Source organism: Pleurodeles waltl, chromosome 4_2, assembly GCF_031143425.1.
Source record: "Pleurodeles waltl isolate 20211129_DDA chromosome 4_2, aPleWal1.hap1.20221129, whole genome shotgun sequence".
In the NCBI taxonomy this organism is placed as follows: Eukaryota; Metazoa; Chordata; class Amphibia; order Caudata; family Salamandridae; genus Pleurodeles; species Pleurodeles waltl.
The window spans coordinates 1,055,441,134-1,055,458,286 of NC_090443.1; the positions used below are offsets into that span (position 1 = coordinate 1,055,441,134).

Genomic DNA, 17,153 nt, shown 5'->3' on the forward strand with positions numbered 1-17,153 from the left:
CCCCCTCGTGAGCCCTCCCCACACACGGGTGTCCCTGGGCCCCCTCGTGAGCCCTCCCCACACACGGGTGTCCCTGGGCCCCCTCGTGAGCCCTCCCCACACACGGGTGTCCCTGGGCCCCCTCGTGGGCCCTCCCCACACACGGGTGTCCCTGGGCCCCCTCGTGGGCCCTCCCCAGACACAGGTGTCCCTCTGGCCCCTCGTGAGCCCTCCCCAGACACAGGTGTCCCTCTGGCCCCTCGTGAGCCCTCTCCAGACACAGGTGTCCCTCTGGCCCCTCGTGAGCCCTCTCCAGACACGGGTGTCCCTGGGCCCCCTCGTGGGCCCTCTCCACACACGGGTGTCCCTGGGCCCCCTCGTGGGCCCTCTCCACACACGGGTGTCCCTGGGCCCCCTCGTGGGCCCTCTCCACACACGGGTGTCCCTGGGCCCCCTCGTGGGCCCTCTCCAGACACGGGTGTCCCTGGGCCCCCTCGTGGGCCCTCTCCAGACACGGGTGTCCCTGGGCCCCCTCGTGGGCCCTGCACAGACACGGGTGTCCCTGGGCCCCCTCGTGGGCCCTGCACAGACACGGGTGTCCCTGGGCCCCCTCGTGGGCCCTGCACAGACACGGGTGTCCCTGGGCCCCCTCGTGGGCCCTCTCCAGACACGGGTGTCCCTGGGCCCCCTCGTGGGCCCTCCACAGACACGGGTGTCCCTGGGCCCCCTCGTGGGCCCTCCACAGACACGGGTGTCCCTGGGCCCCCTCGTGGGCCCTCCACAGACACGGGTGTCCCTGGGCCCCCTCGTGGGCCCTCCACAGACACGGGTGTCCCTGGGCCCCCTCGTGGGCCCTCCACAGACACGGGTGTCCCTGGGCCCCCTCGTGGGCCCTCCACAGACACGGGTGTCCCTGGGCCCCCTCGTGGGCCCTCCACAGACACGGGTGTCCCTGGGCCCCCTCGTGGGCCCTCCACAGACACGGGTGTCCCTGGGCCCCCCCTCCCCAGACACGGGTGTCCCTGGGCCCCCCCTCCCCAGACACAGGTGTCCCTGGGCCCCCCTCCACAGACACAGGTGTCCCTGGGCCCCCTCCTGGTCCCTCTCCAGACACAGGTGTCCCTGGGCCCCCTCGTGGGCCCTCTCCAGACACAGGTGTCCTTGGGCCCCCTCGTGGGCCCTCTCCAGACACAGGTGTCCCTGGGCCCCCTCGTGGGCCCTCTCCAGACACAGGTGTCCCTGGGCCCCCTCCTGGGCCCTCTCCAGACACAGGTGTCCCTGGGCCCCCTCGTGGGCCCTCCCCAGACACAGGTGTCCCTGGGCCCCCCTCTCCAGACACAGGTGTCCCTGGGCCCCCTCACTAGCAGTGCAAGTCTGTTCCCTTCGACCCGTGGGCGACTGGCACGAACTACAATTCCCAGAGTGCCTCTGGGTTCTGAAAGGAACGCTAGGGCTTCAGCTGCACATGGCAGGCTGAGTCTTCACAAGGAGGCTAGGTGGATGCCTAGTGAAGGTTGGAGTGGGGTGGGGTGGAGGGCATGACCCCCGGGGGAGAGTGGGAGGTGGAGGCCGCACAGCGGTCTGTAAGATCAGGCTGTCACTGTACAGACACGTGCACCCCCCCCCACCCCCGGGCCTCACCTGTTGGCTCCATCCCATGTCCCCTCTAAAGCCCCCGGGGGTGGTGGGGGCCTTTGTTTGTGCATCGCATTCCTGCAGCTGTCCCTGCAGCTCTGGGCTCGGTGACCCTGCCAGGCCGCAGGGGGTGACAGGTGTGCTGCTGTAGGGCTGGGGATGGGGGTTGTGGGGGCGACCTTGGAATTCCTTCTTGTATCACGAGCTCAGCTTCACGTGCTGATCACAGGCAGCGGCCTGTGGAGTATGGGGGCAGCTGAAGGAAGGGGTGAGCTGCAGGAATCTTGTGGGGTGGGGTTTCAGGGCCATGGTGGGGGATGCAAGACTGTCCAGACCTGGGGGTCCTGCAGAGGAAGGGACTGTCCAGGGCCATGGTGGGGGCTGCAGGGAGCTTGTGGGGTGGGGTTCCTAGAGAGGAGAGGGCTGTTTCAGGGCTATGGTGGGGGCCGCAGGAAGCTTGTGGGGTGGGGTTGCTAGAGAGGAGAGGGCTGTTTCAGGGCTATGGTGGGGGCCGCAGGACTGTCCAGACCTGGGGGTCCTGCAGAGAAAGGGACTGTCCAGGGCCATGGTGGGGGCTGCAGGGAGCTTGTGGGGTGGGGTTCCTAGAGAGGAGAGGGCTGTTTCAGGGCTATGGTGGGGGCCGCAGGACTGTCCAGACCTGAGGGTCCTGCAGAGGAAGGGACTGTCCAGGGCCATGGTGGGGGCTGCAGGGAGCTTGTGGGGTGGGGTTCCTAGAGAGGAGAGGGCTGTTTCAGGGCTATGGTGGGGGCCGCAGGACTGTCCAGACCTGAGGGTCCTGCAGAGGAAGGGACTGTCCAGGGCCATGGTGGGGGCTGCAGGGAGCTTGTGGGGTGGGGTTCCTAGAGAGGAGAGGGCTGTTTCAGGGCTATGGTGGGGGCTGCAGCACTGTCCAGACCTGAGGGTCCTGCAGAGGAAGGGACTGCGCCTGGGCCATGGTGGGCGCTGCAGGGTGTTCCAGACCTGGTGGTCTTATGAAGGATGGACTGTAGCACAGGTGGGAGGTGCGGGGTGTTCAGTCCAGGGTGCCGCAGAGGTGAGGGCTGTACCACTGCACCGGTGCAAGGCGTTGGGGTGCCTGGGGTGGTTCTTAGGGATGCACCCGTGTGGTGTGACTGATACTAGTGCTGGTCATCAGTGGTGCCACAGTGTGAAGAATGGCCCTGCGGGGTAGGTCTGGGTGAAGTGGGGGTTGCAGCGGAGGTAAGGGGGCACGGATGTTGGTTCTGCTGCCCCGAAGTCAGCAGCTGGGTGCCAGGTGTGAGTTTTCCGGGCACCTGTAGAGAGTGGCAGAAAGTGTGGAGACGGGTGGATTCCTAAGTGTAATTTTCTCAGTGGGTGAATCGCAGTGACTTGGGGAACTCCACCACTGAGGGCAGGATCTCCCGCCAATAGCAAAGTTCAAGCCAGTTTTAGGTCCAGCTCACAGCACATCCGTGGATTACCTTATGTAACCAACAGGAAGCTTTCAGAGGCTACTGAGGGAGGGGCCTCGCCACTCCCTGAGGCTGCCGACCGCAGCACAGGCTTTCATAGAGCAGGTGTGCTTCCGCCGAAAGAGCGCCTGTGTTGCAACATGTACCTCGTGGGAAAGTTTATGGTGAGCCAGCTGTACCGAGTTGGTGACTAGGGAATGATCAAGTCTGTAGGCTTGAACAGTATATGTAAAGCTCCAACCAAGGCCATAGGTCTGACTTAGTTATTGTGAAAGGCATTTGTTAAAGCCAGAGCCCGTAAGGGTGAGTTACTCAGCTAATTGCTGTAGATAGTCATTTATTTCCATGGAATCTCAATGATTACCATAGTAGGCCAAGGTTTTGGTGTTCATGACTCCCTCTGCCAAACTCTGGGGGCAGAATATTTTTTTTACTGTGACGATCTCTCTTAATCTGCTGTACAAGAATTTTATAATCTTTTGCCGACACCGATTTTTAAATATAATGTAATTATTGCTGTATGCCTTGTGGGAAAGCCTACACTACAATCAGTGTTAGTTGGTTACAGTCACACGCCAGTGATAAAGGCTGTAGGCCTGATTGGGTCTTTGCCAAAAGTTACGTCGGCTGCCCTACCTCTGAACTATTTACTATGGAAACTTGGAGGAGAACAGGAGGTCTGACTTGTTCACATGACAATCACATCTGGAAGAAAACTAACTTTAATCGTTGGATTGGTATCGCGCGTCTCGAGGCCGGTAGACCTTTTGTCACAGGGATTCTCACAGATTACCATAGGAAACGGATTTGTAATTTTTTTCTCCTGACAAATTTTGGAGTAGGAGTTTTGCACTGTGTGAATTCTTATTTTGCGGCGTGAACACTTTTCTGATTCACATGCTGTGCATTATTCTGCCATCTAGTGGTTGGTTCCTGCTTGGTCAGCTCTGATTTCTCTATATGTTTAATTTTAGGGCTGCGCACGTGATGGTTGCCTCACGAACAAACTCATGATCATTACGTTAGGCTTACAAAAAAGGTATAGATCCGACTCGTTTTATTAGGAAAAGTTGTGTCCAATTTCACCAGTCTGGTTTATTAACTCAGAAAAGCTGTCAGATAAGAGTTATAACTGGCTTATATTGTAAAACGTCTGTTAAAGACAATAGGCTTCTAAGGGTGGATTGTTACTACACAGGGCTACAGACTGTAGAGAGGTATTTCCATACGTGTAATCTCACAGATTAGTGTAGTACTCAAGCGTTTTGGTGTCGAGTACCGACAGTGACAGCCCCTGGGAGTAGAGGATTGGAATTGTGATAATCCTTGGTAGACTGTTAGGAGGACATGTCAAGTTATTACTCTGTAATACTGTTGTGATTAAAAAAAAAAAATAATAAAAAAAATAATAAAGTGTGTGTGTGTGTATATGTATATATATATATAACACACACAGCCTTTGGAGTAGTCATAGTTGGTCATTGGTCTGTTTGAGTATCATTCACTCTGTTTACACCTATAGCAGTATAGAGCATGGGTCAGTGGGTCAGCCCTCTCCATGGTTTGGTTTCATTGTCCAGTGGGGTGGTGGTGTTTTATCTGAACATGTGCATACCCCCCAAAGAAGTCTGCATCAGTGCAAGGGAAAGTGTGCTTTTAGTTTCCACATTTCTCATTTCACAGCTTCTTTTATTTATTTGCTTTTTCCTATATGGTGTATTTTTTAGGACATACTGCAGGTCCTCCAACAATGTCACTGGGCTGCTTGCTAGCCATTCATTCCATCTGCAGTGTCGCATACGGCGCCAACACTGCTTCTTAGCAGGGTGGCCATCTTGGAACTGTATTTTTCAGTGTCCCGTTGTTTAACCATTCAAAGATGGGAACCGCTGCCCATAAACACGGTGTGCGCGTTGGAGCTTTGAAAGAACTCTGTGTAGTTCCTTTGTGGCGTTTGGCCACTTGCTGATTTTGTTTATTTTCATTGGACTCACTTCTGCCGCTGGTTTAACCCAAACCCCCACACCCCTAAATTTAACCTTTTAAGTTATAGTGCTTAGACCTCACATATTACATCACTGATGACTTCTGAAATCTGTGGCGTTGCAAGGCCTGATTATTTCATTTACTTTTAACTGGCAAATTTCCATGTTTTTATGGTTTGGAAATAGTTTTGTTTTCCAATAATTTCCAATTGTTTTTAAAAACACAAATTCAAATCTTAGTACCCTCCTCGCATATAACTTCAGTTTAACCTTTTTCCCAATCAATAAAATAATAAATACATCTGAGGTGAGAGAGAGATGTAGAAAGATGCCCTTCACAGGGGGGGGGGAGGGATGCGAGAGTCCGGTGGGTGCAGGGGGCCTCCGGGTGCGACCCCCAGGAATACCCTGGTCCTGTATCCTTCACGGGGGGGGGGGGGGGGGGGGTTCGAGAGTCCTGTGGGTGCAGGGGGTCTCCGTGTGTGACCCCCAGGAATACCCTGGTCCTGCCTCCTTCACAGGGGGGTGGTGCGAGAGTCCTGTGGGTGCGGGGGTCTCCGGGTGTGACCCCCAGGAATACCCTGGTCCTGCCTCCTTCACAGGGGGGGGGGGGATGCGAGAGTCCGGTGGGTGCAGGGGGCCTCCGGGTGCGACCCCCAGGAATACCCTGGTCCTGCCTCCTTCACAGGGGGGTGGTGCGAGAGTCCTGTGGGTGCAGGGGGCCTCCGGGTGCGACCCCCAGGAATACCCTGGTCCAGCCTCCTTCACAGGGGGGTGGTGCGAGAGTCCTGTGGGTGCAGGGGGTCTCCGGGTGCGACCCCCAGGAATACCCTGGTCCAGCCTCCTTCACAGGGGGGTGGTGCGAGAGTCCTGTGGGTACGGGGGTCTCCGGGTGTGAACCCCAGGAATACCCTGGTCCTGTATCCTTCACAGGGGGGGGGGTGCGAGAGTCCTGTGGGTGCAGGGGGTCTCCGGGTGTGACCCCCAGGAATACCCTGGTCCTGCCTCCTTCACAGGGGGGTGGTGCGAGAGTCCTGTGGGTGCGGGGGTCTCCGGGTGTGAACCCCAGGAATACCCTGGTCCTGTATCCTTCACAGGGGGGGGGGGATGCGAGAGTCCGGTGGGTGCAGGGGGCCTCCGGGTGCGACCCCCAGGAATACCCTGGTCCTGTATCCTTCACGGGGGGGGGGGGGGGGGTTCGAGAGTCCTGTGGGTGCAGGGGGTCTCCGTGTGTGACCCCCAGGAATACCCTGGTCCTGCCTCCTTCACAGGGGGGTGGTGCGAGAGTCCTGTGGGTACGGGGGTCTCCGGGTGTGAACCCCAGGAATACCCTGGTCCTGTATCCTTCACAGGGGGGGGGGTGCGAGAGTCCTGTGGGTGCAGGGGGTCTCCGGGTGTGACCCCCAGGAATACCCTGGTCCTGCCTCCTTCACAGGGGGGTGGTGCGAGAGTCCTGTGGGTGCGGGGGTCTCCGGGTGTGAACCCCAGGAATACCCTGGTCCTGTATCCTTCACAGGGGGGGGGGGTGCGAGAGTCCTGTGGGTGCAGGGGGTCTCCGGGTGTGACCCCCAGGAATACCCTGGTCCTGCCTCCTTCACAGGGGGGTGGTGCGAGAGTCCTGTGGGTGCGGGGGTCTCCGGGTGTGAACCCCAGGATGGTCCTGTATCCTTCACAGGGGGGTGGTGCGAGAGTCCTGTGGGTGCAGGGGGTCTCCGGGTGTGACCCCCAGGAATACCCTGGTCCTGCCTCCTTCACAGGGGGGTGGTGCGAGAGTCCTGTGGGTGCAGGGGGTCTCCGGGTGCGACCCCCAGGAATACCCTGGTCCAACCTCCTTCACAGGGGGGTGGTGCGAGAGTCCTGTGGGTGCGGGGGTCTCCGGGTGTGACCCCCAGGAATACCCTGGTCCTGTATCCTTCACCGGGGGGGGGGGGGGGGGGGTGCGAGAGTCCTGTGGGTGCAGGGGGTCTCCGTGTGTGACCCCCAGGAATACCCTGGTCCTGCCTCCTTCACAGGGGGGTGGTGCGAGAGTCATGTGGGTGCGGGGGTCTCCGGGTGTGAACCCCAGGAATACCCTGGTCCTGTATCCTTCACAGGGGGGGTGGTGCGAGAGTCCTGTGGGTGCAGGGGGTCTCCGGGTGCGACCCGCAGGAATACCCTGGTCCTGTATCCTTCACAGGGGGGGGGGGGGGGGGGTGCGAGAGTCCTGTGGGTGCAGGGGGACTCCGGGTGCGAACCCCCTGGTCCTGTCCCCTTCACAGGGGGGGTGGTGCGAGAGTCCTGTGGGTGCAGGGGGTCTCCGGGTGCGACCCCCAGGAATACCCTGGTCCAACCTCCTTCACAGGGGGGTGGTGCGAGAGTCCTGTGGGTGCAGGGGGTCTCCGGGTGTGAACCCCAGGAATACCCTGGTCCTGCCTCCTTCACAGGGGGGTGGTGCGAGAGTCCGGTGGGTGCAGGGGGTCTCCGGGTGTGACCCCCAGGAATACCCTGGTCCTGTATCCTTCACAGGGGGGTGGTGCGAGAGTCCTGTGGGTGCAGAGGGTCTCCGGGTGTGACCCCCAGGAATACCCTGGTCCTGTATCCTTCACAGGGGGGGGGGGGGGGGGGTGCGAGAGTCCTGTGGGTGCAGGGGGACTCCGGGTGCGAACCCCCTGGTCCTGTCCCCTTCACAGGGGGGGTGGTGCGAGAGTCCTGTGGGTGCGGGGGTCTCCGGGTGTGAACCCCAGGAATGTCCTGATGCTGGCTCCTTTGCAGGGCAGGGGTCCTTTGGGTGGGGGGATGGCCTAGTGTGACCCCCAGTAATGCCTGATCCTTTACAGGGGACATTGTTGCTGGCTGTGGGGGCTGATGGCTGTCACTAGGGGTGTTAACTGTGGGGGCGATTGGCTGTGGGGCTGTGACTGGGGGTGCTGGCTGTGGGGGCGGCTGGCCGTGGCTGTGGAGGCGACTGGCTGTGGGGCTGTGACTAGAGCTGCTGGCTGTGACTAGGGGTGCGAAGTGTGGGGGCGACTGACGGGGTGTGGTTGTTTCTGTTTTGGAAATACTCAGCCCTGAGGAAGGTTGTATCATGAAGTCCCTGTGGGAACAGGACCCCGCACCCTCCTCCCTCCTGCTGTATCTGGGCTCCCCCTCCTCCCCCTGGCACCTCATGGCTCAGGAATGGCCAGGCCTTGCTGATCCGATCTCCTGTACCTGCCAGGTCCTGCCCTCCCATCCCTCACGCTCCCCTTGCGGGCCTGGCCTCCCCCTATCCCTGGAGGGCTGCGTGCAGGGATGTGAGGGAGGGGCGGCGGCCTCTTACTCACCCTCTGCACACCTTCAGCCACTTCCTCTCTGCACGGATGATGCGGACTTGACGCGGATCACACAGCGTGTGTGTTGGGTGGAGCAGGCAGCAACCCCTCTCCTTGGGGCTGTACTGGCCTGTGCCCCCTAGGCCTGCGGCCCACACCTTGGGGCTGTACTGGCCTGTGCCCCCTAGGCCTGCGACCCACACCTTGGGGCTGTACTGGCCTGTGCCCCCTAGGCCTGCGGGCCACACCTTGGGGCTGTACTGGCCTGTGCCCCCTAGGCCTGCGGCCCACACCTTGGGGCTGTACTGGCCTGTACCCCCTAGGCCTGCGGCCCACACCTTGGGGCTGTACTGGCCTGTGCTCCCTAGGCCTGCGGCCCACACCTTGGGGCTGTACTGGCCTGCGGCCCACATCTTGGGGCTGTACTGGCCTGTGCCCCCTAGGCCTGCGGGCCACACCTTGGGGCTGTACTGGCCTGTGCCCCCTAGGCCTGCGGGCCACACCTTGGGGCTGTACTGGCCTGTGCCCCCTAGGCCTGCGGCCCACACCTTGGGGCTGTACTGGCCTGTACCCCTCACCTAGGGACTGTAGTGGCCTGTACCCCTCACCTAGGGACTGTAGTGGCCTGTACCCCTCACCTTGGGCTGGTGTCTGTGTTGAGAGACGTGTACTACTGCGTCTGTCCTAAGCTCTTGGTGGCACTTAAACCTTTAAAGTATACAAAAGACAAAACTATTGGCTTTACAAGTGCTTGTCCTTTTAGTACTGCTACGTAATGGTGTCATTCAGTGGATCATGTTCGCACGAGGTCCTGTCCCTTGAGAATGGACAGGCTGTGCAGGCTGGTGCACGTCCCCATGGCCTGTCCCTCCCCCGGGGGGGCCTGATCGAAACTGCTTTCCAAGTCGAGCAGGGACTTGTTGCAGAGATGAACTCACAACCTGCAGCCCTTCCAAGCGCTGGTGCGGGGGAGCCTGTGGGCAGGGAGGGGCTGGAGGTATCTGTGGGAAGCTGGCTTCTGGGGCGCGCAGGAACCGGCGCATGGATGGATGGATTGGTGAATAAAACAGTGAATGGGAAACAGGCTATTAGGGCGCGCAGGAGAGAGGCGTACGGACGGACGGATGGATGGGATGAGTGAGAGAATGAATGAAACAGTGAATGGGAAACCGCCTTCTAGGGAGAGAAGGAACTTGGCGCACTGATGGATGAGTGAATGGAAATGCGGCTTCTAGGAAGCGCAGGGACTTGCTTTGAGGGCACAGGAACCAGGCGCTCAGATGGATGAGCGAGTGAGTGAAGCATTGAATGGTAAACCAGCTTCTAGGGAGGCCAAGAGATGGGTGCAATGATGGATGGATGAATGAGAAGCTGGAGTATACGCTATAAGTGAACCAGACTCTCTGCTGAATGAATGAGAAGTGATCTTGTAGGCGCACGGGTGGGACGGATGATTTAGCTCATGAGAAAGAAGCTGTCACCCAAGCGAGTGCAGGGACCAAGTGAACTGGACTGTGTCCCTGTACTATGTCGAAAGCAAGGTGCAGGACAGTGGGGCAATTATTCGGCACCACTTTTTACATTCAAGGTGTTATATCCACGTCCTGGAAAGGAAGTCTATCAATTCCAATTCATAGAACCAATACGTCATGCCTTTGGGACCTGTTGGCTCTGCCAGTGCTTTTTGACAGTGCACAATAACGTGGATCATTTTGTGGGCGCTTGTGGTGTTGCATGCGCGTGTGCAAACTGACGTGGATGCTTTTTTAAACATTTTTTTTTTTTATTCACCAATTTGAAGTATGTTAGTGGATTTAACAAAAACACGTGTGCAGAAGGGCTTTTTTTTGTTACGGTAGAGTGACTGCCAGCAGTTTGCTGCCTTGTTCCTATGCCTTCTCCGTCCCTCCCTCCAAATTATGTAAAAGGCCTGTGGCATTGGAGGAGTGAGGTATGAGGCGGGGAATGCAGCGCTTGGAGGAAAACAAGGGAGCGGCTAGAAGCAGACAAACGTGAAAGCAACACAGCGTGGGGGGAGGAGGCAAGCTTTGAGGAGCGCTGTGGGCACGTGTTCAGGAAGAGCACACAAGGGAGAGAGCTGGGAAACGTGCACTCTCATGGTATGATTAGGGAAAAAGAAACAAATGTTTCCCAAAAGTCAGTAGTGGAAGGATAGAAGCCAGCCAATCAGAGATGGTAAAGAGGCCCTGCTCCAGGGGAGGGACAAATGCATGAGTGACAAGGAAAGCCATTGAATAAGAAGTGAATGAATGACAGTAAAGCCACCCTATGGTAAGCGGTGGGAGAGCTGTGATCAGAGTAGGTCTTCTGCTTGTGCTGTCTGGCAGGCGGGACCAGAAAACGCTCCCGTCTCAACCTAAAATCTGTCCACGATGCATCGCCAGACATTGTCCGGCCTTGTGTTGGACACCACTGAGAGCAGGCTCACCAGGAAGAAATAGTCCCCATAGAAGAAACTGGCTTCTGCTCTGACCGCACTACTCTGGAAGCTAGAGGATTTAACTTTTTTTTTTTTTTTTTTCTTTTTTGTTCTAATTTTTAAAACCTTTTTAAAAATGTTTTTGTTTTTTAAAATATGCGGAAATAAAAAAAAAACAGCCAGTTTCACTTTTCTATTGGATTTGAGAAGTTAGACCCAAAGCATCCCATGGCAAGAACTAGCGGGCTTCCAGGCTGGGTACACTGTACTAAACGCTGTCATTTAATTACATTCTGATACTTGGTGGTACCTCCTGAACTTGTTTTAACATAGAATTTTAATTTTAATCTTTATATTTGTTGATTGGAAGCCAAAGGATTGGAGGGAGTTTGAAAGAAAAGTGTTTAGACCTCCAGGGAAAATAAATTCACTTAAGATACAATCTAAGAACATGTAAAGCAGAACCACCCCCGCCCCACACGCATTACTTCGAGGTGTTGAATTCATGACTTTAACCAAACATTGATTTCTCAACAACGTAGAAGAAAAACCGTAGAACTTTTTTCAAGAGACTTTTCCTGTCCATGTGATTCGCCTAGAATTGGCTTCAGCTTCTGAAGCGCTCGGTGCAGTTTTTAGAAAGGTTCACAGATATTTATTCTAAACCAGGGTAAAAAGCGCATTGAAGAATGACGTTGAAGCGCATAAGCGCTATGGTTATATGGTGTGCTAAAAAAAAAAAAAAAAAAATATATATATATATATATATATATATATATATATATATATATATATATATATATACTTGAGCGGGGTCTTCAAACCCCTCGTCTCTCTTGTGATCTTCGCAGATCCGATTTCATTTTAATTTCGCGCTTTATGCCAGGTATCATGTTCCGTTTGTGTGTCCACAACTAATTGAAAACTAAATATTTTTAAATATTGATTTAATTCAAAGTTTAGCAAAGGCTGCCCACCTTGTAACATTGGTGATAAGTCCTGAATCTCCACCGCTCATTTGCAAAATTCTTCATTTTTTTCCCAGTAGTTTCCTGAATTTAAAGAGCAGATTTTAACTATTGTATTTAATGTGTGGTGCAATGTTTGGTGTCCTAGAGTTTGCGGTTTTATCAGCCCATAAATGAGCTGAAGGGCAGGACAGAGTTTGAGGAGCTCAGGGGGAAGAGGGTTTAGGGGAGTGTCCTGGCCAAGTTTTGGAGAGATCGGAAAGCTATTTTCAACTCTTCCTAGACATTGTACAGAAAGGTCCTGTTTGTTAGCAAGGGTACCTTAAAGAGAGAGACCCCGTTAAACACCAGTAATTCGTTCAGGATGCTAGTCTCCTGGATTTGTTTTTCTTGAGCAGTTGAAAGGTCCAGAAACGTGACGTGAGCAGTAACACTGGTTAACCTCACCTTGTGCTCTTGGGCACCCCGCTTGTTCTCCGTTGTTACTGTGATCTGATGTTGGGGTGGCAGCTTGTTTGTGGGAGTTATCCTTGCAATGTCTCGCCACAATACAATATTGTTGGGTGTATTCGCATCAGCTGCCCCCCAGCTGGCGTCCAGGCGCTATATTGCATCCGTTGCGCAGTTTCCGCAGGGATCCCATCCCTTGCAGCCGGTTGGCCCCGCTGGCACCCGGGGTGCTCACCCCCTGTCTCTGCGCCCCCGGCTGTCTGCTCAGCTCACTGATGTCCCTTCTCTCCCCTGTCTGTGCAGCTCTCCCCTCTCTTCTGCTTCTTGGTTGGTGGCTGGGACCCCCTCCTGCTCATGGCTCTCTCCGCCTCGACGTAGCCTGCCCTCTTTAGCCGGGTGAACCCCCTCTTCCATCTGCAAACCCTCCAGGTGTGTATTACAAATTATTTCATTTCTTTTCTCTTTAACGTGAAAGGCCTTCGCAGGAGGGTGTTTCACGCTGATGTTTGCATGTGGTTGGCAGGTCACGGGGGGGGGGCGGGGGGGAGGAGTACAAAGAAAGGAAGCCTGTGGAGGGATGTCTTGGTGGGTGGGTGGGTGACTGATTGCCCACACCTCACAGATGGTTGAGTGGGGAGTGGCCTGTAATGGGGTTTGTTTTGAGCCTTCTGTTCAGGCCACCTTTGGTGATGCTGTACAGTGGACTGTTCCCTCCAGGACCGGGGCACCAGGATTGAATAACTTGTTTCTTGAGACCCTCTGTGGCTTTGAACACCAGGCGAGGGTCGGGTTTTCCCACCCCTTGGACGAGGGTGGGCTGTGGCGTCATTTGTTACTTACTCCACTGTCCTGCTTAGTTTTGGGACAGTGTTGCACTACATTCCTCCAGGGCTTGATCCCATTAGTGGCAGTGTGATGGATGGGCATCTGAGCCTGGGCCCTTCTGGTAGTGTGATGTGAGGCTCCCATCTCCGGGCTGACCCCAGGGCTAGTGTGTGTGTGTGTGTGTGTGTGTGTGTGTGTGTGTGTGTAAGGTAGACCTCTCGGGGGGGGGGGGGGGGTACAGTGTGTGGTGTCCCTCTCCAGTGCTGGGTTCCTCAGGAAGGGTACGGTGTGTGGTGTAACACTCTCCGGCTCTGCGTTCCTCAGGCAGGGTACGGTGTGTGATGTGTCCCTCTCCGGGTCTGGGTTCCTCAGGTAGGGTACGGTGTGTGATGTGTCCCGCTCCATTGCTGGGTTCCTCATGGAAGGTACTGTGGGTGATAGGTCCCTCTCTGTGAGTGAGCCTCTCGGGTAAGGTACTGTGGGTGATAGATCCTCCCCCGGGTACGAGTCCCTCAGGCAGAGTACGGTGTGTATTCCTCTTTGTGTCTGGGTTCCTCTGGGGTTTGGGGGTCCCTGGGTCTGATCCCCACTGGTAGTACGTGTGATGAAGTGCTCCATTGCTCCAGGTCTGCACGGAGGTGGGATCCCTCCGCCGCTGTGGTGGGGATCTCCGTCCACAGCTGGACAACATTAGTGGAGCGCTGCCTGAGGGACTGAAGCCGAAAGAACTGAGCCCCGAGGTGGGGCAACATTCACAGCGCAGGGAGTGACTCTCCTAGTAAGGTTAGGATTGGGGGGGCAGGTACTCTATGTAACTGGTGGCTGCTGGCTCAGTGGGACAGTTTCATAGCCGAGGCAGATAGGACAGCCCTTCTTACGCACAATCAGTGGTCTGTCGGCCTCACTCCTGCTGGCCTTCCCTCCTTCAAGATGGCTGCAGCTTGTGCCATGGATTAGTCCTGGTCTGGGATTCTGCTTCAGCTATGAGCCAGTGGGGCATCTGTGCAGAGTGGGTCCTTCTAAGTGAGGAGCCCCTGCTATGTACCCTTGGCCAAAGAGGTGACCTCTGATCTTGAAGGCTGACTGGTAATACTATAGGTCATCTGTGTTGTCGGTATTGCCATTCTTAGTCAGTTGTTTGAGAGACCCACTGTGAAGTTGCCCTTTGTAGACGAGCTGCTGCGGGAGGGAATCCTCCTTTCTAAAAGTTACTCCATTGTAATTTATTGATGCTGCATGTGGCCTGTTTGAAGCACCTAGAAAGAAAGCTCCCTGGATGAGCATCAAAGTGTCCACGAGCCCTTCTGAATCAGGCTCAGGGTTTGAGTTCTTTTCAGCCTCTGTGGGCACAACCGGAGGATTTGGGATTAAGGTGCATCCAGTGCTTAATTTGAGACGGTGCATTCAGGTTCTCTGCATCCACTATTGATTGTCTGCACCAGCACTTATGACAGCCTGCCACATGATGGCGCTGTTTGTCTACATTAGAGATAAGCAGAACAGTTTATTAATTTAATATACATTAAAACGAATTAATATCTGGTGTTTACGCCATTTTTTTGTATAGCTTTGGGGTCTGGAATAGTGACTTGTCACACTTGTGGTGTGTGATGGTACCTAGTTGTGTTGGCACCGTCACTGGCAGCGCTGGCTTTTGGTGCTGCCATCTACAGTGGCCTCTTGGCACCTACTGGGCGCATCCAGGCCCGAGCCACTCTTTGGGTTTGTGAGTTTGTGACTGGCACTGGAGTGAGGGGCCCCGGGCGGACTTCGGGTACTCACCGGGGGTGCAGGCAGCTGGCGGGGGGTGCCCCTGGGTGAACATGTGGTTTCTGCTCCCTTTCTCTCCTGCTGGTGCCTGGCTGCTGCTGGTGTTCTCTCTGCTGTCTCTAACTGGTGCTGGGGGTGTCCCCTCTTCTCTCTCCCTTTTTCTCTCCTAGCAGCACCCTCTCCCCCCTCTTCCCCTACACCCCCACCCCCTCGCGGGGCGCAGACCCCCTCCCCAGACCTTTGCTCGGGATGGAGGACCCCGAGGTGGAGTCGACGGCTAGCATCCTGGCCTCGGTCAAGGAGCAGGAGGCGCAGTTCGAGAAGCTGACGCGGGCCCTGGAGGAGGAGCGGCGCCACGTCTCTGCCCAGCTGGAGCGGGTGCGGGTCACCCCCCAGGAGGGGGCCCCCATGGCCAACGGGACCCTGACCCGCCGGCAGCAGGTAACGCTTCCCCCGCCCTCCTGAGGCCCTGGGGCCCCGGGTGAGAGCTGTGCGCCCTGCAGGTGGCTCCAGCCCGAGGCCTCTGGGCGAGAGGGGGCACGTCTTCCAGGGAGGGCGGCTCTGCATGGGTGGAAGACTCCACCACTGACTCACCCGGTGACTGAGGTCGCGCTTCCCTGGGTTCAGGCTGCAAAATGTGTGCACGGTCTACTGAGCGCCTTCTCTCTCTCTGTCCAAAACGCATCCGTTTATCACTCTTTCTGTTCCTCCTGCTTCCTTCCTCTAATCTCTGATCCGCTGGTGTCTGCGCTCACTCCTGACTCCTCACCACTTGGGATATGTCTGCCACAAAGTGCACAGTGGTGGAAATGACGCTCCCTGTACCGTAATGTGGCCGAGGGCGCATGCGAGGGTCGCTCATGGTTTTGCGCTGTAGATCCTTTGGTTGGTAGATCTGTTGGGGTGCTCTGCTGCGGTCAGGTATGTTCTTTCAGATGTTTACCTCTGCCCCTTTAGCCTTCACTCGGGGACGCAGGTCTCCCCTACGAGCTTAGACTATGCAAAATAAATAAATCCAATCCATGATTTGTAAAGCGCAGCAAATCACCCGTGAGCATCTCAAGGCGCTGAATTGTAGGTACCCACCGGGGCTGACGTCTAGCTCTGGCCGTTACACCACATCCTCCCCCCAAAAGAGATCTTTGCACCAAATGGTGCCAAGCCTCTGTCCTGACGGACCTCTGCTCCCGGCTGCAGCCGTCTCTTGGTGCGTGAAGATGGACAGCAGGTCCCGCTTTCCCCAAGAGTGGTCCAGTCCGTGAGGATGTCCACCCAGTGCACTCCACTGGAACCTGCCGTGTTCATCCCTGCTCTGCCACGGGCCTGTCCTGGTACACCGGCCAATCATTCCCTGATCCACACATGAAAAATATCTTGGCTTGCTTCAAACCTGAGGAAGTGGGGGTTCCGTCAGTTGCATTCACTGAGGAAGGTCTGGGGTGATCCTGTGAGTGCAGAAGTGTGTCAAGTCTGGAGTGGTCATCTAAAGAGAAGAGCCCACTGGGTGCCAACTGTGCCCTTCCTGGGCTTCTGGCCACCTAGAAGGGGCTGGTGCTCACTGCTGGCATCTGGAAGGTGTAGGAAGCTGGCCATCCATGTAGTGTACAAATGTAAGGAGCACGGTGCAGAGAGTACAGACGGCACGTGTTGGTTTACAGGGGTTAAGATAATCCCAAATGCTCTCTTTTGTGGTAGTGTGGGCCAGTGGTGTAACAAAGACCCCTGTGGCTCCAGAGGGCCCCACAGCACCTGGTCTGTATGAACCCCCCTCCATGTTCTTTGCAGGGTACCCCCTTCCAGTTTCGTTGCGCCACTGGTGTGAGCAAGGAGTTTAGGCTTATCTGAGGACAGTGCTAAGCATTTGTTGAACACAGACTCAAGAAGAAACTCTAGACCAATTTAGAAAAATAACAGATTTTTATACTAATTTAGACATCAGCATCTTCAAGATCATGTAAGTACTTTTTGAGCTAGTGATACTTAGACAATTAGAAAATACATCCGTCAGATTCGAGGCATGAGCCTCGAATGCGGTCATGTTATCCTACGGGGAAAACATAAACTGCTTAGGGTCATTTGCAATTGACTTATAGGACTGTTCTGGACTTAGGTAAGTAGTGGGCCAAGGTCCTTAGAACCACCAGCAGATTTGAGTTACCTGCCTGGTGTGTCCAGGTGCAGAAGTGCTCCTAGTGGTGGTTGCCTCGGATGCTATTTGGGGGGCGGAGGGGGGCTCAGTTCTGTTCTTGAGGGTCTCTACTCCACAGAGGAAGTCGCTTCTCTTGAGCCTGGGGATGGGAACTCGGGTGTAGAGATGTTTTGTCCAATGAGTCCCTGGTGTTTGAGTCTCTCACTTC

At 56.0% G+C, this 17,153-nt stretch overlaps 1 protein-coding gene across 8 annotated transcripts in view; it reads left to right on the forward strand.

The window, feature by feature from the left end:
- Window positions 1-17,153, forward strand: part of CTNND1 (catenin delta 1) — a 175,419-nt gene that overhangs the window by 90,120 nt on the left and 68,146 nt on the right. For 3 of the 8 annotated variants that reach the window (XM_069233069.1, XM_069233072.1, XM_069233071.1), the window contains 2 exons: window positions 12,505-12,630; window positions 14,970-15,237. The exons of 3 other annotated variants lie outside the window; for them this stretch is intronic. In XM_069233069.1, the coding sequence (XP_069089170.1) occupies window positions 15,046-15,237 (192 nt within the window). In that variant the 5' untranslated portion in view covers window positions 12,505-12,630; window positions 14,970-15,045. Of the gene's footprint in view, window positions 1-12,499; window positions 12,631-14,966; window positions 15,238-17,153 lie in introns of those variants that run through there. 2 more of the 8 variants (XM_069233070.1, XM_069233074.1) reach the window with 2 other exon arrangements.